This window comes from Nilaparvata lugens, chromosome 2 (genome assembly GCF_014356525.2).
Source record: "Nilaparvata lugens isolate BPH chromosome 2, ASM1435652v1, whole genome shotgun sequence".
Taxonomy (NCBI): domain Eukaryota; kingdom Metazoa; phylum Arthropoda; class Insecta; order Hemiptera; family Delphacidae; genus Nilaparvata; species Nilaparvata lugens.
Window position 1 is genome coordinate 70509533 of NC_052505.1, and position 23396 is coordinate 70532928.

The following is a 23396-nucleotide window of genomic DNA, read 5'->3' on the forward strand; positions in this document are numbered from 1 at the left end:
AAAATAAGTATGGAGTATAGTATTGTGAATGAAGGCAGCAATCAGAGAATTTGACAAGCTCCAAAAGCAATAATTACCAGGTCAAGTTCTCAGTTTTTTCTACATCATACACTAAAAGTTTTCATTGTCATATAGGAAAGCTATTAATCACAAGTAATAATAGTATTGAGAAAGCTGAGACTAATTTTAACATTGATTTTCAACCTAGATCGATATGGGAGACCAGATAAAGAAACAGCTTACATTCATCTAAACATATTTAATTCGAAAAATATAAAGCATATTCATTAATTTATATCACAATAATTATTATTATAGTACCGTACAATTAATTACGATTAAGTTTATAATTTTGATTTTAGTTGAGTAACTCAGACGTAAATTCATTGATTTAAATTGAATACATTGACAGTACTTTCAGATATTAGTAGGTAAGATTGATAGTAATATCGTAGTTATCGGATACAGGTTGATATAATTTTTTCTTCAAATAATTTTTTAGATGAAAAATGTTGATTTGATGGACAAGATTATATTTATTCCCTGATCTATTTATCTTCAATACATATTTATCTTGGAGTGAATTGGATATTGTTAAATAGGTCAAGTAGAATTAGATGAAATGAGTGAATCTTATGGAATGCATTTTTCAAATTAGAATAAACCAACACATGTAATATGGCGAGCCAAATAATGGGTGAAAGTTAATGGGGGAATTGGAAATGTACCACTCACAACGAATAAAGAGTAGAAGATGACTCAGATAGATTAATAAACTGAGCCACTACTTCTACATTATTTCATGACAGAAACTAAGATTTAATTCAACATTAAGTACTAATTGATGTAGTGGAATGATCATTCGTGTTATGTTAGTTACATACATTGGGAGTTAATAGAAATAAGTTACTTCTAATTTCTTGTATACGTATTATTCTTATGTTTAAAAGATTTTCAAACTCCAATAATAATCATACACCGAACCAAACAATTTTTTAAGCAACAGATTGTAATAAAATAGTCCCGGAATGCACTGAAAATACTAGTATGAGTATTTCAGCATAAATTTTAATAATTGAAGCTTCGTCTACAAACATCCGTTATTTTTCAGGTGAAAGATGAAAATACCTCAAGAAACTATTTTGTTCTTCTTTCGATTCTCCACGAGAGAATGTTCAAGATATTGCTCAATTTGATAAAAGGAATTAAAACATGTGCACTCAAGTACAAAATCCAGTGTTTCAAAAATTTTGCAACGGAAACTCATCATCAAGTAGATAATAACACAAGTGATACATTGAAAGTCAACACTACCTAAGAATTTTATGAGTAACGCCTTCAATTTTCTATTTCCATTTACTAAAAATGTGGAGAGTGATGTAAACTTGTCTTTCCAAAGTAATACCTCATTTTAAAAATGCCAAAAACTAGGCACAGACCCTAGTAAAGATGTTTTAAGACAACCTGGCGTTTTCTACAAAATATAAAATATCGATTTTTAAAAACTTACAAATTCAGTCTTGATGGATTACCTGATTAGCATTGCTAGAACGCAATAAATTAGTAAATAGTTAATCGCATAGCAGGTGAAGCAGTTGTTAGATGCGGTGTGACGGCGACGGCGTCACTGATGCAGTGTGAATGTCGAGAACTGGACAGACGCCATGTAGTCCTTATTCAACGTTTTGCCATTCACCACCATAACTAGAGGACTGTTCACTCGTATGCTATTGAATTTGTACACCTGTTTTTGAGAAAACAAACTTATTAAAAAAATATATCAGTCAAACAAATAATATAAGCACAAAATAATTCAATTTGACTCAAATTCAAAAGTGAATGAAACATAGCCTACTTTTTGGACTTGTGTATGAATCGAAATTCGGGGAAGGATCAGTTTTGGCCTGTGCCTGTTGGTCCTTTCCCAATCATTTTAATGAATTATGGTTTGTGTATCATTGAATAAATAAGATTGGAGAGAACTACACAAATACAGGGCAAACAGAAATAAACCAGGCACTACCTGAAAACTCTTAAACCAGACCTGAGCAAGCCAGATTTCTCGATATTTATTTATTAGAAATGAATTCGAATTTCCAATGGAAATATTCGTCCTCTCATTTCTTTGACAAGTGATAATGAGTAATACAGTTGAAAATTATTAATTTGATTGAAATTAACCCTACATTACTCGCGGCTCGTTTTCATCACATTCTGCACGCGGCGATGACTCATCTTTCTTCTCAAAACTTCTATTTTTGTTAATATTGAAGATCGTGGATTAAGAATATCAACCATATCTTTCCTTGATATTTGTCAATATTGAAGGTCTCGTGATTAATCATAGTGATTTTAATGGTTGAGGTAGGTATTTTGTCCAATTGAACAATAAGAAATATCAATGCTATATTGGTGGTACTTGGCATAATACGCGGTGATTTGTGATATTAAAACACATTTCTGTAAAAAGTATCAAGTAAAACATAAAAAAATGGAGACCTGAGGTGAAGTCTTCTCTCATTAATATGAACCAAAAATAGTGAAAAACAAAAATATTGAAATGCAAAACATGAGCCACATGTAGTCGACCTCACAGATCAAAAGTTTCCAAAGAAACAACACAAATGCAGAAATGCACAACTGCACTGAGAATGCTTAAATATGCAAAAATGACAACTAGACTAATCTACTCCTTATAATATCTAGGAAGGTATGCGCTGCCACCTCTTGAGATGTTACAACCTAAAATAACCCGTTTTTGAAATATTTTGACGACACCACAGTCAATTCTTTGAATAATACTTATTGAAACTTGTACCCACGTGTCGAGAGCTTTCGGATCTTTACATCCATTTTCAACAGTGAAAATATTACACTTTTTTCACTGAATCTTTTTTACAACATCCAATTTTCCAACACTGTAAAATAGCTAGAACATCCAATTTTTCAACACTAAAAAATGACTAGTAATCTATTTCAGAAGTTTTTTTAGCATCAATGAAATTTCAACTCACCTTGCTATTGAAGTTGAATTCAAAACATTTAAGAAATGGTTCAGGTATTGCGACAGAATCACCAATTATCACTCCTTTGCCTTCTGATAGTTGTATAACATGACAGGTATCACAGTCTGCTGTTTGTCTATTATACAGAATGTACTGAAAATGGGAAAGACTTCGAATTATTCAAGTATTTAGAACCCATCTCGCCATCAATAAATAAAAGCAGCACGACTCATAATCAACATAAAAGTAACATCTAATTTCAAAAATCAATTTGAAAAATATTTTTATAATGTTGAAAATTTTGATTGACATGTTTACAACTATAATTAACAAATTAAAAAGAACAATCGAAGGAATTATATAGGACGATTGAATAATGAATAAATGAAATTATCAATTATCATCAGAATCAGCCCAAGCATTTTTAAAGGTGGCATAATATCCAATGATAACATATATAGATGAACTAGATTGGGAAAACTATATTATATACAAAAGAATATCAATTTCCCTTATCTATTAGGGATTCAAAAATGGAAGCTCTACAGATACTTAAATGCATTACAATTCAGAAATTCCCGCTTTTCAACTATTCATCGAAATCTATTCTAGGCTTTTACATCAACCATTTTTTTTTATATAAAAAAATCTATTTGGTTTTTATTTTAAAAGTGGATGAATACATGACTTGTTTTAGAATATGGCGCAACAGAAATTTGGAATGCTTGTATAAATTGGAGATGGAGCAGAAATGGAGAACGCCTATTTGTACAGAATTTTAAAAATCTTCATACATTGATTAATAATATTCGTCTAGCTTTATTTTATAGATAGTTCTATCATATCATACTGATGTGTTTCATTCCCGTAAAGTACTGAGAATATTCAAATTCAAATTCATTTCATTGCATTAAATAAATACACAGTTGAATATATTTCACAATAATTAGTTCAATTTTTAATGAATTAACATGTACACTAATATGTTCTAGTCAATCACACTTGCTCATAATACGTATAGTACAATGTATGCATAATCCTTATGAAACCAAAATGACAAAATATGAAAAAACATGCATCTCATCCACGAAGGCTTAAGCCTGTTTGTGGAGACGAGACTGTTCTTCAGTGAGAGAATAAGTGTTTTGTAGTTTGAGAAGAATAAGTCATTCTTGAATTGATAATAATGAATTTGATAATTATTAACATTTACTGAGAGGATAATACACTTCGATAGCATTTATCAACCCAATGAAGAACCCGTCAATGGAAGAGTAGAAGCTATAAGCAATTTATTACTATACTTGAACACATTATAACACCTTATATCGAATAAAAAATAATCAAAAGTACAAAAAATAGTAATAATGGAGAAGAAATAAATTGTAGATAAATAATTTTTGGTAACTACAACTTTTAATAAAAAAATTGATGATGTTGGTTTTGGGCTCACTCTATATACCAAGGCTAAGACAATATTGAAGTAAATGTATATTTACACGTGCAGTCAGGTAAGTGCAGATTACAAGATCTTTAGTTGATAATAAATTATTGGTAATTATAATGGATTATGGTTTCTTTGTTTTCCCTACCATCTCCCTCAACCATATTTTCATGTGTTTTTATAGGCATAAGGTGAACAGTTATGAGCATTACGAAGGGTGGAAGGAATATTTCTGTATAAAATTTGTGCAATATAGTTGTTGAGTGAGTTTTAATAAGTCTCGGAATTTCAATGCCAATGGAATTTGCTGAGCGTGTTGCGTGATTGTGATTTATTTTTTTAAACATATTATCACTGTTTGCACGAATGAAAAGGAGTAAGCTTTTGACATACAATTGTCGAATGTGACGGACATTAAACTCATCGTATATTTCATTAGTCGGAGTGCGAATGGGTTTACTAAGAGCTGTTTTTATTATGCGTTTTTTGAGTGATGACTAAAGGATTCAAAATTGATTTATACGCTCCTCCATAGGCTAAAATTCCGGCAGTTATAACAGATTGAACATAAGCAAAATATAAATTTCTTAAATCATATTCTAGTACGAAGGTTATACTCACAAAGGTACACTATCATCATCATGTACACTGCATATGACTTTTCCAAGAATAACTTTCTCTGCATTGAGACCAGAATTCAAATCGTTGAGGTTTACATGCTCGAGTCGACATGTCTTTCCATTGTTGGTTTTGAAAGATCCGTCAGCAAATGGTCCTAAATGTTTATTGTCAATACTCTGGAATAAATACAAGAAAGTTACATTACAATAAGCCACCAGTGCCATTGAAAATACAGAAATGAGTAGTCTTTCTAATCGTTATCTAATAACACCACTACAGAATTACAATATCTACAGACGGTAGGTTGAAATAAATGGTCACCAATCTCTAGAAGTGTTTTCTATGAAAGCACGGTGTTGAGTAATAGTTAAATTTGTACAGTATTGATAAACTAGACATAACATTTCTATGAATGTACCTGATTCTTATCATTGCTATTGAGAATAACGTTTAATTAAAACCCCAAATACAAGTGTTGTTTTGTTAAGAAAATAATAATTTGAAAACGTTGTACCATAATTACTCGTACGAGAGTGTTCAAGACGTTAGAAATGCGAAATTAAATTATTATTCATTGATAAAATGTCGCATCATCTATAAGTCAAGTATGTCTATCCCAGTTTCCAAAAAGTGAAGTTTCCGTGTTGATCATTCCATGTTCAGTTCATTGTTCTTCCATTAACCACCACCAATCCGGTACCACCCATTGCAATCAGAATTATTTTTCATGTTCATTAAAAATTCGACTGAGTCACTGTCAATTTTGTAGAACCGTTCCATAATGAAATAAAAACACACATATATCGTCAAATTCTACAAATTTATTTGGTACAGGACCATGGTTTCGTCACCACACAGGTCATATTTTCAAGCTGACTTGATTTTCAAGCAAACAGTCAGCTTGGAAATGTGACTAGTGTGGTCACGAAACCATGGTCCTGTACCAAATAAAACCGTAGAATTTGACAACATATGTGTGTTTTTATTTTTTATTATCGTTAAAAATCCTATTTTGAAGTCTCAAGAAAGAGTAGGAAGTTCTCCATGCTATGGAACATTCTATTACCTGAAGTAAGAAGTTCAATCTCTTGGCTTTCAGTTTTCCCTTGGTTCTAGTCATCTCCAGTATGTTGTCCAGAAACCTGAGCAGCTGTTGCTGTTTTGTATGCGGAGCATCCCATGTGGGATCGAGGTCCTTGGCTCTTGTGAAACCAACAAGGGCCTCCTCATATTTTTCTTCATACTTGTAAGCCTTAAAATCAGAGTTATTTCGATTTGAAATTAATCATTACACTGTATAAATAATAAATTTAAAACACTGTACAAAGAAATGATCACGATTACTATAGCTGATTTATATAATCGATCATATTCCTTATTTTCTATTCCAATATATACCGGTATCACTTATCATTTGTTAATAATGATTATCAAAATGATTGGGAGAGGTGTAATAAGATTAACCTTGAGTTACTTCTCTCCCGAATTTTCATAAAATGACAATGCTCTAAAAAAGGTTAAAAAAGGTCTTCACTTTCCTAAAGTTATAAGTTGTTCTTCCAGTTGTTAATTTGAGTTTACTTCCTCAATTAATTTTGATATTTGAATTTCAAAGAGTTTTATAGTTGTTCACCTGTAGTCTGTCCAAACTGCCATGAGCCCTGAAAGATTAAGCCGACCTTCGCTCCCCCACGCGCAGGCACACATGCCCGGCCTACCTGCGCCATTGATATACTATGTATACTACGTAGTATCATAGAGAACCAATAGCGTAAGTAGATATCCCATGGTATTGGGCTTTTATGTCGCAACTTTTACTGTTATCTCAAGCCGATTACTGTCGATTTTAACTGTTTTGGTCAGGTGAGAGTGCATGAACGGCATAATATGAGAGACTACCAGCGTCACACAGCTTTATGGGAAAGAACTACGTGGACTATCGGTTTGAGATAACAGTAAAAGTTGCGAAATAAAAGCCCTATACCATGGGATATCTCCTTATGCTATTATTTCTCTATGGTAGTATACAGGTAGGCAGACCGTCCCTTTACTCTCACACACAAAAGGAGACTGCGCTTGTGTGTGTGAGTAGTAGGTGGGCCGGCCTAATCCTTCAGAGCTCATGCCTGTTTGGACAGAGTATAGATATAATTATGTCAATGACGATATGTGAGAGAATTCTTCGTCAAATTGGATAATTTCAAGCACTTTAACAAAATGAACTAGTATTTTATAGAGTGAATGTGTCAATACTTTGATACATTATCCATTATATAAAACACTTAATTTTCTACTTTGGAGGTGAAGAGTTATTTGAAACTGCGTCTAATTAAAATTATCAAGGTGAAAACTAAGAAATTTGACTCCTCCCCTCGATAAATATGAGAAAATTATGGATGATCTTATAGAAGTTTGAAAACTCTTTTAAATTAAGTGACATCATTTAGCTATTTGGCAACTGCACAGCGATTTTATGACCCACTTATATCCCTCCCCACTGCACAATCTTGGCTACACTAGTGCTACCTACATTAAATCATATCGCACTCTGTGGGTTGGGGGAGCTTTGAGTCAAACATCGTACTCAAGAATTTGTTGGAAACCAGAATACACCCACAGTATCCCTGCTTGTCGTAGGAGGTGACTAAAAGGGACCCCCTTTCCAAAGCCCTTCTTCCTAAACCCTTCTTAATATGCTTTGGAACTTTTCATTTCTATAATGGCACTTTTTCCATTGACTTAGCTTTGTGCCATTCTTTATTTATTTTTCTATCTGTCGGCCTTCCTTGGCCATATTCTTACTTCTTCTTAGGCCAACCCAAGGTGTTATGTGGACCGTGCTGATGGGTGGTACTTTTATATGGTGTCTTTAACGGTGCCTGCAGGATACAAGGCGCCCTCCTGTATTAGTTATCTTTGCCTGGACATGCGGTGCTCTCGGTCTGGGTTGATTCCACTTCCCTAGCTGTTCGTGGGAACCACATGAACAAACCAAACCCAAAGGCAACTCCAGAAGTTGCCTTGCCTTCAAACCCACGGGATCTGCCCCATCAGGGCAGGTTACTTAATCTGAAATGGGTGCTTCAGGAGCACAGGGAATTCCGTTGCACTCTTATGTAGAGGCTATCAATATTGAGAAGGTTTCTACTGATCACTACATGTATGATGTGAGCTCAACCTCATCCCAACTGGAGAGGAAGGACGAGCTTCTCAGACCTCTGTTCAAACAAGGACAGCCATTAACGCAAAACTTCTTGGGAGAGTTGAGGCTTTTGACCCTGAAAAGTTTCGGAGGGGCGAAAAGAAAAACCCAAAATATCAGAGATTGGTGAATCTCCAGACACAAATGTAGGTCAAGAGGCTGAGTCGAGGGTGGCCAGGTGCCCTAGAGGTAAATTGGCGACCCCTCCTTCAGCGGAAGGACCTACAAAAAGGCAAGGAGTGGAACTCACGTAGGTCACGAGTTTGTGGGTGGAGACCAAAACTCACCATTGCTCAAAGAAGGGCGGCCATTCTGGCAAAACTTCTTGGGAGAGGTGAGGCTTTTGACCCTGCAGAGTTTCAGAGGGGCAAAAAGAAAAACCCAAGAGACCAGAGATGGGTGAAACTCCAGACACAAAATAATGTCGGTCTAAAGGCTGAGTCGAGGGTGGCCGGGCGCCCTAGAGGCAGTTTGGCGTCCCCTACCTCAGCGGAAGGACCTACAAAAAGGCCAGGAGTGGAACTCACGTAGGTAGGTCACGAGTTTGTGGGTGGAGAGACCAGACCTCACCACTTCTCAAAGAAGGGCGGCCACTCAGGCAAAACTTATTGGGAGAGGTGAGGCCTTTGACCCTGTAAAGTTTTGGAGGGGCAAAACGAAAAACCCAAGAGACCAGATATGGGTGTAACTCCATGCACAAATGTGGTTCAAGAGGCTGTGTCAAGGGTAGCCAGGCGCCCTACAGGCAACTTGGCGACCCCTTCCTCAGCGAAAGGATCTTCAAAGAAGGCCAGGAGTGGAACTCACGTAGGTCACGAGGACCAATCAATCTGAAGAGACTGCCAAGCATATTACACTGGATTGCGATAAGCAACCAGGTGATGAATAGGATGTTAGCATAGGGAAAAACTCCTGGTTCTTGTAAAGGACACAGGTATTGGTTTGCCTAACATACTACTTGGGAACACAATAATCTTTGGTTGACGTGTGGGGTTCTTTTAACCTTTGGATCCTTGAATCCATCCCTTCAAAAATAACAATAACGATACATTCTCAATTATAAACAACACTTGAGTTTGTTCCAACTACTTTGGAGGTAAAGAGTTTTTTGAAACTACGTCTAACTAAAATTATCAAGGTAAAAACTAAGAAATTTGACTCCTCCCCTTGATACATATGAGAAAGTTATGGATGATGTTATAGAAGTTTAAAAACTCTTTTGAATTGAGTGACATCATTTAGCTACTTGGCTACTGGATAGCGATTTTATGACCCTCTTATATCCCTCCCCACAGCACAATCTTGCCTACACTACTGCTACCTACATTAAATCAAAGGTAATGTTCACAGAATTTAGTGTTCTAATGTCTACAGTACACAGTTGAAACAACTTACAATGGCTTTATTGTAGTGTAAGTCAGGACTATTCTTCGCAACTGGATCCTTTTCCTGTGGAAAAGAGAGAAGTATTATCGTCTGAGAGAAAAGAGTTTTTACAAACAAGCTGATGAATGCTACTATACAAAAAGGATACGATTTTGTAGATATCTCATAGGATAGACGGTTCTCACTGTTAGTTCGTCCACGTAATTCTGTTAATTCAAGTTCTTAGGCTCTAAATTCTCGCCGTTTGAACACATACATTTTGCAAGCTCTAGTTCAATTAGTACTGCAGATTGCCAAAAGCAGCACTATCAACGGCTCAAGACTCCGTCCTCAGTAGTCAGCACAGCATCAAACTTTTTTGCTGTATTTTTATTCCATGATGCTACTTTTGATTTTCTAACCAATCGTTATCCATGAATAATTAAAGAGCCAAAAATTCAGATAGAAATCAGAAAAATAAATAATCAGTAGCCAACTGATGAAATTTTTACTATTACTGTTTTCTAAACTGGACTTGAAAATATTAATATTCATACATTAATAGTATATTAATATTTATTGGTGGAGAGTCCCTGACGGAAGTTTCACTCGTCTAAATATACAGAGTTGAATATGACAAAATGGCGGATCTAAATTTCAAAGCCAAAGAAAAGTAGTTTTTCATCAAAATAGGATCCCCAATCAAACATTTTGTGAGAAATTATTCTGAAATATTAAGGTGTTTTCATAATTTTCAACTATCTCTGTATAATTCAAGCTGTCAATGAGCCTCACGACTGTTATATATCAGCCGTGATCGAAAAACAACATGTCTATTCGATAACACGGATATTATAAATATTACTATTACTAGACTATTATTCAAACTGTATAATAAACTTATACTTAAAATGCTAATAAGAATGAAGTAATGAATTTGTAAGACATACTTACGGCTTGAGCATATGCAGACTTAGCAAGCTTCAAAGACTGCGCGTTTTGCTGCATTGTGAAGAACTGCACCAAATATGCATTGCCAAGTATTGACCAGGAAACACCATCATTGGTGTCGAGTTGCACTGCTTGGCGAGCGAGAGCCACGCCCTCTTCCACCTTTTTCACCTTTTCTTTGAAACTTTCTGCCAAATCTTGCCTTGCAAGGATCGACAGATTTCGGAGAGATACTTTGTTCTCACTCTGAAATGAAAGTGTACTAATTAGGCTACATCACATGCGTCAAGTCTCATTATGAAAACAATAGCCTTAACATTAACCAGTTTCAACTATTCCATTGTAGTTCAAGAATTGATTTTGTAAACTAGCAGAATAATAATTATGAACATCTCTGCAAAATATGAGAAATAGGAGAGAAGAGAAATTTTGAAGCAAAAAAATGTTTGGCACAGAGTTGGTTGCTAATTTTAGAAAAATACGGTTACACAGATATAGCTTTTGTAATCCTGGTGTTTCTTGTAAAGATTTCCAATATTTGAATATATAATTATATTAAATTTATTTATGTCAGTCAAGGTCCACAATTCAAGAGGTAGATTATTTTGTAGTTTCACTCCCAAATAGGTTGGCATCTTCTCATAAAGCTGTTAGCTGTGTTGTTGTATGGCTAGTCTATTTTTCCCTGTGTGTTATAGTTATGTGAATCAGCATGTGTCTCATGTTTGAAGGCAAAATATACCATTTTAAAACTGAGGAGGGAACTAATTTTAACATATTCCTTAGCACAAATAAACCTTTGCTTACTCGATTTTTTAATTTTTGAATCTTGAATGAATTTTTGAATGAAAATATTGAATCTATCTCTAGACCGAGTAATTTAACAGAGTCTGTGAAGCGACCGAAATAGTATGCGTTTTCTAAGAGATTGTTTGTGAAGCTGCCTCTCTGGTATTATTGGAACGTTGACCAGTTCAATAGATATGTCAAGAGCAGCGACACGCTCATATTGCAATTCATGGATTTGATTTTTTAAATGTACATTCTCACTTTCCAAACAAGAAGGCTTGCCAGTCAAAGATTCCAAATGAAGGTCAGAATTATCGAGAGGTGATGTTGATTGATTTGTCATTTTCACCCAATCCAGTAACATCGGGGGCTCGTAACGGGGTAGAAGAGCACACTGCATCACTAATGTTATGATTGTGTGCACCAGGCACCTCGAATACACGATTATTAGTCCCAACAGTTTTCATGGCAGCTGCACAGTCTTTGTCAAGGTATTTCCACTTTATAAAATGGTTTAGAGTCGAGCGATATGTTTTTCTATATTTATATACTTTTTAAAATAATACCAGGTTCACTATTTAAAGTTTTAAAAGGTAGAGGAATGCTATCATTTATTATTAGCGAAATAGTCCAATGTCCAATGAAAACAAAAACATAGAAATAAGCATCAGAGATAACAGTGCACTGCACGTGAAAGCAACAGGTTTGAGAATTGAAGTACTTAATGAACAGTTGAACAACTGTGAAGTACGGGAGTTTTGTAGCGCCAGAGATAAGTTATTATCTTCTCTTGTTATCTGATAATCGGCGAATTATCTAGGAAAACTACTATGACTTGAATTCCCGTACACGTGTCAGCATACGACAAAAGAGAATCGGTAGGTTGTTTACTGTTCGCACTGAACGCAACTAAATACTTGCAATTGGAAATGGCCGAGATCTTTCAAGTTCGTGTGAAAGGTTTGTGTTATTCAGTAGATCTCAGCAGTTTGTACTCAAGAGTTGACGACTTGTATAACATCAGCAGGTACACTATAAATCTATAATTAATTCTAACTTCATTAGGTTTCACTTTCAAATTGATAGAAATACGGAGCTATGAATTCGAGCTTCTAACAGGGCAGCCCAGTGCTACCAACCAGTGCTTATCAATATTACTGACCTGAGATAAAGCTCCCTGGAAGCAATTTTTTGCTTCTTGGAAATTGTCTTTTTTCCAATAGCATTCTCCAAGTTGGTTCCAAGCTGGGATGAGTTTGGGGTCGAGCTTGACGGCCTTGGCAAGTGCTTCTTCGGCATTAACAGAGTAAGAAGGCAACACATTGTGAGCTCTACCCAGCTGGTACCAGAATTTCGCTCGATTTTCGGCCACAACAACTACGTCAGCTGTAACACAAATAGACAAATATAATACAAAGACATTCTTTGTCATCCTGTATTCCAATGTTATTGGATATTTATAATCTGAATTTGTGGAGTGGCCGCAATCGAGTGATTTGGACGCTGGCTTTGAAAGTCAGAGGCTACGGGTTCGAAACTCGGCGTGGCCAGATATTTTTCTCAGACCACTCCAGAGTTTCGGAGAAACCGAAACAAACCGTCCCTCCCAGCTGCAGCTGCCTAGAAATCATAAGAGAAGTTATGTCAGAGACCCAATTCACCAATCCTGGATTTCAACAACAAATACCCCAGCTGAAGAGATTTAATCATAACCTGCTGCCGTCAAACGTAGCAATTGAAATAAAAACCCCGTAGCAATAAAAACCCTTTAGGAAATTATTATTCCTTGTCAAATTCTAATTTATCAAATTCTTTATTTGCCATAATACAATACAATTTTTTCAAAACAAAAACACAATTAAAAACTTAATTTAAACATTAACATTAATTCAAGGGAGAAATTTTATTTTACTCGACTCAGTCATTTTTATGCACTTTTGACAAGACCAAAGTCCATTCTCTGATCCTCAAAAACCTGGAGCTCTCTTCAAGTATTTCCTACACAATTCATATAAAAAGTTACTGTGAACTGACCTCATTACTCTTTCATATTTTCCTTAAGTGCAAAAAAACATTTGAAACTCCACAATCAATAATTAAAAATGAATATGTCTTTATAATAATACTATTGGAAATTGTGCACGAAGCAGGAGAATGAGTTGAAACAACTGATGATAATAATAATAACTATTAGCAACAGTATTTAACTGAACAAGTTCTTCTGGTGCAAACAAAATTTAAGCAATCGATAACAGAAGACAAACTGAACAACCATCTTCTTTAACGTCTAGTTTATGAATGGGTTTCCTACTATATTCCTGTGTTCCTAAAATATCTAGCTACAGTTTCATCCAAGGTGCATTACCATTGAATTTGTTATAATAACGCTGATCGTCAAGATAACATGCGGTCACAGCAGCTTTTTGATGATGCCAAGCATTGGTTTGAGAGAAATAGACTCTGCCCAAGTTAAATATCCATGATATAATAAATGAAAGAATTGGCTTATACACGTACGGGATATGAAATTCACGAATGATACATTATCACGTCTGAACTACTGAATTAACATGAAATTTTGCATTAAGATTCTTGATTCACTGAGGATGATTATAGGTTTATTTTAAAATTTCAGTAGGTCAAGTTTTAAATTAGACCCTTACGGAGCACGGGTTACCTGCTAAATCTAATAGAGGACACAGAGGACAGTCGTATCACCAGAGAGCTGATCTTCATGCACATATCACAAGGAGATTTGACATTGACATACCACTCTGCAGAACCAACAAGAGGAAGGTCTCCTACCCTGTCTTTGCACTGCGCCTATACGACGACCTGCCTGTTAGTGTGAATAACCTGCAGGGTATGCCTTTTATAAACAGAGTTGAGATCTGGCTGGAGAGAAATCCATTCTACTCAGTGAAGAAATATTTTTAAGCGCACAAGAACAGTATAGTTTGACCTGCCATCTTGATTCTTTTTTTGACGCCATCTATGCAGTAAAGCGGTCATGGATTTAGAAGGAGGAATCAAGAGAGAAATAGCTTGAAATGGGCTGGGTCAATTTTCTACAACCATGTCCATATCTATCTCTATGCATGCAAGCGTCATGATAGACTACTTCTCATGGTGTCCGAGATCCATAAGGAAGGTTCACGAGAACCATAAGGTCCATAAGGCACGAAACTGAAAATGTTCTGCACAACAAAGTCTGAAATCATGTTTTTACCTTTGTAATCATCAAATGTTTTCAATACATCATCTAAACGATCTTGTATCCTCTTATTCTTCAAATTGGCTTCACTAAGGGCATGATGCTCGAAATAGTTATCGTTGTAGGAATACAGTTTGTCAACCGCAACCTGAAAATGAATGAGCAAATGTAAAATGAGCGCGATTAATAAAATTATATTTGGAATAAGCATTGTGAGAAGAAACAGAGCTAAAAAAGAAGAATTTAGGAACGTATCAACAAAGATTTTATAGTTTTCTAAGAAGCATATGTTGCGCATTATTAAAGCACTGTTTCTGAAAAAATTAAGTTGATACTTGATCTTAAACAAAATAGTTTAACAATTCTATAATATTTCAATTAGCTGACTAAGGTAGCAAGGTAGTTTTTAAAATTAAAAATGTTGTTTCTATCGTTTAAAACAATTGAATAAATGTAAAATTACTTACATTTGATAGAAGCGTTGTCTTAAGAGTAAATTTACAAAGAAAACGACCCTTTGAGCTGTACAAAGAGTTTAGTTTTGGTTGAATTTTAATCAAATCATTAGTAAAACACAATCTGTTTACATAATATAAGGTTAATGTTTTTTTAGGGTTATAATAAATTGATTGTAAATTAGTTAGCAACTGTTATGAGATGTTTTAGCTCTGAGCTATTCACTTCTAAAGAAGCTGATTTTAAACTATTTAGATGAAGACTGAAGAGCTACAATACAATGCTAGGCTCCGAGCTACACGTAGTTCCTTCAGTATTTGCTTTTAATAGATTTTAGGAATAGATTAATCTAACACAAAAATGTATTTCATAATTACCTCAAGTGTTCCCATCTTGTTGTTTACAACTGCAGTTTCATCAGAAGAATTTCTTTCTTCCATGATAGAAGTAGGTACCGTAACTAATATGGTACAACTGAATAAAAGGTTTGCTTAAGTTCTATCAGTTCCAAAGCTCCAAATTTATAGCAAGAACTTGTGAGATACCAATACATATAGCCTATACAAGATTAAAAAACAAATAAAGTCAATTTCTCAACAAAGTAGATCAAACACCTACGAAGTTTCAAAGCATCTGTGCATGGTTTTCATCTTTATTTTTTCTTGACATCTATAAAAACACTACTAAACTTCAAAAAGTTGGAATAATATTCAATCACTAACATTTAAAATAATAAAAGCTACAAAACCTGCAATTATTGCTTGTTTTCAACTGATATACTATGTTTATGTCAATATCAATAAATTCACAGAACATAACCTATCGTTTAAAAATTAAAATTCTGTCACAAAACGGGTCGCCTGAATTGGGAATATCTGGAACTCAAAATATCTTGCAGCTGGCCGGAATTGGAAATATATGGAACTCCGAATATGTTGACAGGCGGAACTCCGAATATCGTGCAGGCCGGCGGAACTCAAAATATCTTGTCAGCTGGTGGAATTGAAAGTATGTGGAATTGGAAATATATCGAACTCACAGTATCGATCGTTATTAGCGAGACTGTGTAAATGTGTGATGAAACAAATTTATCGCAAAACAAATATGAAGGGTTCTATAGTGAGGTCCACGTTATAATGACTATTAGATCAACTTTGGTTTTGCTATCCTTGTCTATCATTCGACAAAGCCGGTGGTATTATCCTTTTCTAGGTCCACAACGATGCCAATTATGTTTATGACAGTGTAGAAATATAATTAATTAATGCAGAGAATCGGCATCGCTATTCTTCTACCTTTATCCACTGCCATTATAACGTGGACCTCACTATAATAATATAGTTAACCTAGAATAAATTCATCAACAGTCGTCAGTCTTGTTTGAAACAGATAACAGAGTTTTGAAAACTTGCAAAATATGTACATGACTATTATTTTATAAACCACTATAACTTAATTTTAATTTGTGTTTTTACTGTTGGTTATGGTATTAGTTATAAAATGAAGTAGCAATAATGTAGCATACCTAATAAAAAAATCTTTATTATAACAAGAAAGAAACTGACTTATATGTTGGTAAGTATTTCATTATTTAGGATTTGAATTTTCCTATTGAAATATTATGTTGCTATTTATCCATGATGACAATTAATGTTTATTTTTCAAGGTTGTTGGTCATTAACTTAGTTACATAGGTACAGTATTTCCTAATACATTTAGAGTTAAACAATAAGCAAGTTTCACTGTGAATCAATGAGATTGGTTGGTCAACATTGTTTCATTGTTTATCACTTTATTTTATAATCATGGGTATCACATAAAGTAATACAATAAGAAAGACAACTATATATTTTCAATGTTTTTAATTAAAAACATCAAACTTAAAACTAGAGTAGCATACCATATTTTATTGATTTGACTTATTTTGGCTATTTAGTTTTATTCTGATGATAATTCACTTAGCCTATATTTATTTAATTTATGCTAGGCCTAATTGGAAACTATTTTTCAGATAACAATAGCAATTGCTTTCCTGCGTATCATCATTACTACTGCCTATATCGTACCTATATTTTGAGTTTTCTGTGGAGAACGAATGGCTCAAGTTAATGAAGCTAATGAAATATCAAAAACCTACCAAGTAAGTTTTCTTTTAATATCAACCTATTAAAACTAGATGTAAGTTACTTAAGTTTTGTGAAATGGTTTATTTACTTCTTTATGATTTAACTTCTTCAGCCCTTGCGAGTAATGCCAGGTCTTCGGCAACATTAAAAACAAGAAACTTTATAAAAGCTATAAAATATAAGTTGATGTGTTCCAATAATCTAATGAAATTAATTAACATTTGCAATAAGTAAACGTAGGTAGGCTACTGAGGCACACATACTTGATTTGCTATGTTTTCATATAGAAAATGAAGTTTTCCTGTACGGTAGCTGTTTTCCTATTATCACAGATAGCTTAGCCCCTTATCCTGTCTCGCTTTCTGTGTTTTATTGGGTGCACTACAAGCTTTTTAGTGAATCTATAGCAATGATTATTTTATTTGATATTTTTCCTATTAACTTATCATTAAGTTAATACAATAATAAAAAAGAACTCTACATAACCTCCTTTATTATAACTCTACTTATATTGTATCATTTTTCATCACCTAGGCTTCTAGAAAGTCGCCTTTGTAAAATACTGGGTGACTCGTCGACTCGGGGTGACTTTGACCCACGTCGCGGAAAAGATTCAAATCATTTATCTCCGATATCTGTTATCCGAAATCGATGTTTAACATTTATATCCGTAGCCTTGATCATTTCTAGGTTTTACAATCAATATCTTGTCGAATCTCGATATATTACTTGAACTATCGACATAAAATCCAGCTTCTTGCTTCATCTTGTGATTTTGTTGTCTGAAAACTTCGTAGCCTATTAGAAAACTCATTTCTAAAAGACTTATAATATCGGCGAGTACATTTATTTTTGTTTTTCATTATATTTTAATTGTTATACATAGTGATCATTTAGAAAGTCATTTTAGGTTAAAATTATGGTGACTTTGTCCCAGTATAAAAATTGTGTTATTATGCAGGATATATTATGCAAATACAATTCAATGTATGATAAATATAATGTATTCTACCTAATAAAACATAATTATTCACCTTGCTTAAAATTAATATGCTCTCAATATTCATTTTTTGCTTATTCTGTAGCTGGAGCCAACATGCCCCGACGTTACAAAAAATTTTAGGCAGCAGAAACATAAATATTTTTCAATAAATAACTTGTAATTTTTTGAAGTGATTTTCATTTGTTTTTAGTTTAATTATCCATTTTAAAGGTTGACATTTGGTTTTACTTTGTATAAATCTTGAAAATTAACTTTTTTTCATATATTTTTCAAAGTCACCCAACCCCTGGTTGACATTTAGTCCAGGCAATGAATGCTCAAAAAAGGGTATAGAGGGAAATGTTTGGAAGACAATTTTTGACCCCGCAGATCTGTTGAGGTTAATAAGGAGGTAATATTAAAAGTCCCCATCCCTGTGCTAAGGGGGTGGGGGTGGTTTAAAGGTACCATTTTTTGGTTTCTCGCATAAAACTCAAAAACTATGTATCTTAAGGACTTAACTGTTATATAACAAACTAGCCGTCAGGCTCGCTTCGCTCGCCATATCCGTCTAGCCAGGGGGCTCCGCCCCCTGGACCCCCGACTGGATAGTCCAAAAATGAGATCAGCAGGCTCGCTTCGCTCGCCTGCATTTTTCATTTGAGCATTTTTATCATATTTTAGGACAATCCAGTCGGGGGTCCAGACTGAACGTCTGGCTAAACGGATATGGCGAGCGAAGCGAGCCTGACGGCTAGTAATATAATATTCCCAGGATTGAAAGTAGCAGTGCCCAGTCAATTTTTCCGCGATAAATGCATTTAAATCTTCAACTTGGTGCAAACCTAACAAAGTCAATTCAACTTAATGCCAACCTGACAAAATTATTAATTTAGTTGCCAGTTAACAACTGTTTCGAAGAGGTACTCTATCTAGATTATAGTTCTATAGTAACATATGATATGGAAATTTCAATTATAATTAAGAGATTGGGAGAAGAAGAATATACATGCTAAAAGACGAACTTCAAACCCTTAAAAACAACCCTTAGAGTTAAAATATTGCCAAAAGATTTCTTAGTGCGCCTCTAAAGGGCCAACTGAACATACCTACCAAATTTGAACGTTTTTGGTCCGGTAGATTTTTAGTTATGCGAGTGAGTGAGTGAGTCAGTCAGTCAGTGAGTGAGTGCCATTTCGCTTTTATATAATTATATAGATTAAAGCTTACATAATCTCCTACAATATTTATTCTACAACTTTTTTTATATCTCCTCTAGTTTTCGAGATATTCGCTCTTGAAGGTGTGACATTTAAAAAAAACACAATTGCCACAATTTTTTTTACTTTCCTTGCCCTATTACCATAGGTAAGGAAAGTATTGCTTTCCGAAAAATATAAGGTACCCCAATTTCTAAATTTCTATACGTTTCAAGGTCCCCTGAGTCTAAAAAAGTGTTTTTTACTTTCATTGCTATCCGAAAAAAATTAAGGTACCCCAATTTGTAAATTTCTATACGTTTCGAGGTCCCCTGAGTCCAAAAAGAGGTTTTTGGGTATTGGTCTGTATGTGTGTGTGTAAGAGTGTATGTGCGTCTGTGTACACGATATCTCATCTCCCAATGAACGGAATGACTTGAAATTTGGAACTTAAGGTCCTTCCCCTATAAGGATCCGACACGAACAATTTCGATCAAATGCAATTCAAGATGGCGGCTAAAATGGCGAAAATGTTGTCAAAAACAGGGTTTTTCGCGATTTTCTCGAAAATGGCTCCAACGATTTTGATCAAATTTATACCTAAAATAGTCATTGTTAAGCTTTATCAACTGTCACAAGTCCCATATCTGTAGAAATTTCAGGAGCTCCGCCCCATCTAGGTAAAATTTGATTTTAGATTTCCAATTATCAGGCTTCAAATACAATTTAAACAAAAAATTCCAAATGGAAAAGATTGAGCATGAAAATCTCTACAATTAATGTTCAGTAACATTTTCACCTAAAATTTAAAATAAGCTCGAAATTCGAGAAAATGTTATTATTTCAATTGCAAACTGTTGGCAACTGTTGATTCTATTAAATCATTCACTATGAAGAGATAGCAGACCTCGTGAGTCTCCAGCTTTATAGTCCTGTCACCAGCTGGCTTAGATCTTTGCATAGTAGACTTGCGATGCGCGGTAACACTAGCGTCAGGTGATAAATTTTCATAACAGCAAGGAAAGTTGTGTGAGTGCGCCACACCAGATTTTTCTATTTTTGCTCTTATAAATTTTTAAAAATCGATGGGAAAAATCCATGTTGATTATGAGCTTATAGAGCATTAAATTCTCCTCAATTTGATGTATAATTTCACACTTTTACGAATTTCTCTACACCTTTTGCAGCAGCTTTAGTTTTGAGTGTGAAATATCCATTTTTGCAACAATAGACCAATTGACAAAGGAATTTGGAGGGAATGTTTTAAACAACATTTTTGACGTATCAGATTTGTTGAGACTAGTTAGGAGGAGAACATATCAAAAGTCCCCATTATATGATGCATTATTGGAGAGTTATAAGCCCTGAAAGAGCAAAACATTGGATAAAAACCTGTTACTTTAACAATTACACACCTTCAAGAGCGAATATCTGGGGAACTGTTGGGTATATCACAAAATTTCACTAAACAAAAAGTGTAGAGAATGTATCAAGCTTCATTTTTGAATAGTTAGTTATGTCGGTTGAATGCATTGTTTTCAAGATATGAGCGTGGAAGCAAAACGCTGAAAAATGCAACTTTTAAACCTTTTTTAGGTGGTTTGGTTTGAATCATCATGACTGGCTTTCTGATGAACCTATGCGACGCCATTAAGGAATGGCTTACTACTGTATGGTCGACTGGATCTGCACTTCCTGTATTTACTGATCCGGAGACGTGAAAATATGCTTCATCTGTAGACCACAGAATAGTGTCGTGTTGCACAGAGGTTAAGAGTGCGTTGCAAGCATCTGTATGCTTTAACCAGTCGTCTGAAACAACCATAATCTTTTAGGGGTGTAAATGGAGATCGAAGTGTAAAATTCGCCTTGATTTTCTGGACGATATTCCAAGTGAAGATGGATGTTTCCACACAGAGCGCGATAGGGATTGTTCAATGGACGCCCTCACTGCCGCGATATTTTCAGGTACCCCATCTTTTTTAGGTTTCCCAGCTTGTTTTCTAGTAAGTGCAGATCCTTTCGACCATACAGTAGTAAGCCATTTCTTGATGGTTCTAGCATCAGGGACTGTCATGAAGATTCAAACCAAACCGCCTACAAAAAGCATCTGCGTCGCTACCACATTGTCATTGTTTTTAAAGAACGTTCCAACAATAAAGCCTCGATGCTCACCTTACCACTGCATGATGAACATGAATACTTAAAATGACATAGTTTCCGCCATATAACACCACCACTCTTATTCCACTATTCACCTGCGCACTCTTCACTGATTTGAAAGTAGGGAGTCCATTCTGACCAAACTTTTAGGCTTATCAAAACAGGGAATATGTCGGCCATGATAGCTAAGACAACTAAGGCTGCACTCTTTAGTCAGCTAGTGCTCTATACGATACGTGCAAAATGGATGCAACCCTTAGAAATAAAAATCAATATAAATTTCATGTGGATTGAGAGTAGATTAATCTCTAGTATGATGCATTCAATCTTTTTAATTATTATTTCTTCTACTTAACTCGTTCTTCTACTAATACGTTTTTCTTTTTAGAAATAAAAATGCCATTTATGTCTGCCTGTCACCACATAGAAAGCTTTCCGAAAGACACAATTCCTTGGTAAGTAGTTCCTCACTTTACTTGATTATTGTTTTATATGGTGTCCCAAAAAGGATGTTAGGTTTTTAGAATTACTGTGAAGGTAGTGATTTCAATGTTTTAATGTTTCTACACATCCAAGTCTCTATTGTTCAATTAGATTGTCCTATTGTCCAAATTACTCTCTCGTTTATTGTCCAATTGAGGATACATCATAATTAAGAGATATATTAGGGTGAAGAGTTCTGACTGAGGCCTATAGCTGAATTATGCCACCTGATTGAACGTCTGGCACTTTGAAGCACTGATATGTTAAAAGTCTGAAGTCACTATGTTAAACGTACATACTGCATCAGAATAAGTGCTTGACTTTCAATTCAGTGGTTTTATTCAGCTTAAGACCTTGGTTACAGCTTTTTTCAATAAAACCTCTCAAATTACCTAGTTAAATAAGATGTTCTCTTGAATTGGATAATTTGACATACTCGGAAATGTAAAAATATCAATGTTGTTACAATTGAACTGTTCAAATTAATTTGCATTTTATATTATTTGTAAAAATATATTGGAATTTACAGTTTCAAGAAGTTTTATCGATCATCTGCATTTCTTCACGTGAATAACAAACGAAGACACGCTACACTACTGCAAATAAGTATTTAACAGATATCAAAGAGAGCGGTGAAAAGAATGAAGTTTTTGATCCTTGAGGTGTCCTTATGCGCGTCTCTCCTCTAGCAAATACTGGAATGAAGTGCATCTAACGGGTGATAATCATAGAACATAGTCTCATGAACTTACATCATCGTGCGAAATATCAATGTGATGACAATTTAGTCGGTGTGCTACATACTATTAACTCGCCTCCTACAGGAGAAAATGCATAATTTACTTTTCCAAATAAAGCATAATTACAATACTAAATTACACTATAATATGATTTCTGATTTTGTCCATTATTTTGATTCCAGGTGAACCTATTGTACTGCATCATAAAAGCGGAAGAAGGAGGTGAAATCAACTTGCCGACTGTTTAGCTGTGGTAAAAGCTATCAAATCCATGAATCCAGGAACCTATTCAATTCTCAAGAACATCTCTGTCATAATGTGGTCGGACCCGTTCACCAAGGAAGGTCGCAGTAATCAAAGCATTCATTTTACTCCTATTATCAAGTAATTGAAAAGCTTTGAGGATCGAAATAATTTCTTGAAATATGTTAACTATTTCATGATTCAATGTGATTTCTTGACTATTGACATTTTAAATTATGGGACATCATGCAATTTTAGGCATTTGCCTGATGCAAATGGTTGAGCATTGCCCATATATTGTGATGAAGAAAAATTTGTTTCAAATCACTTCAATGAATATTAAGATTCAAGCATTCTGATTATACAGATTCAAGCATGGGAAGCGGTAATTTTTGTCTCAAGTTACATATTAT

At 34.6% G+C, this 23396-nt stretch overlaps 1 protein-coding gene across 1 annotated transcript; it reads right to left on the reverse strand.

The window, feature by feature from the left end:
- Nucleotides 1-244: 244 nt before the first annotated feature.
- On the reverse strand, nucleotides 245-15893 carry LOC111048851 (tetratricopeptide repeat protein 5). The gene is given in 10 exon segments (XM_022334831.2): nucleotides 245-1744; nucleotides 3015-3103; nucleotides 3106-3158; nucleotides 5071-5246; nucleotides 6137-6322; nucleotides 9668-9721; nucleotides 10592-10834; nucleotides 12540-12763; nucleotides 14607-14739; nucleotides 15425-15893. Coding segments are annotated over 10 exon segments (1341 nt in total). The 5' UTR covers nucleotides 15488-15893; the 3' UTR covers nucleotides 245-1624.
- Nucleotides 15894-23396: the final 7503 nt, after the last annotated feature.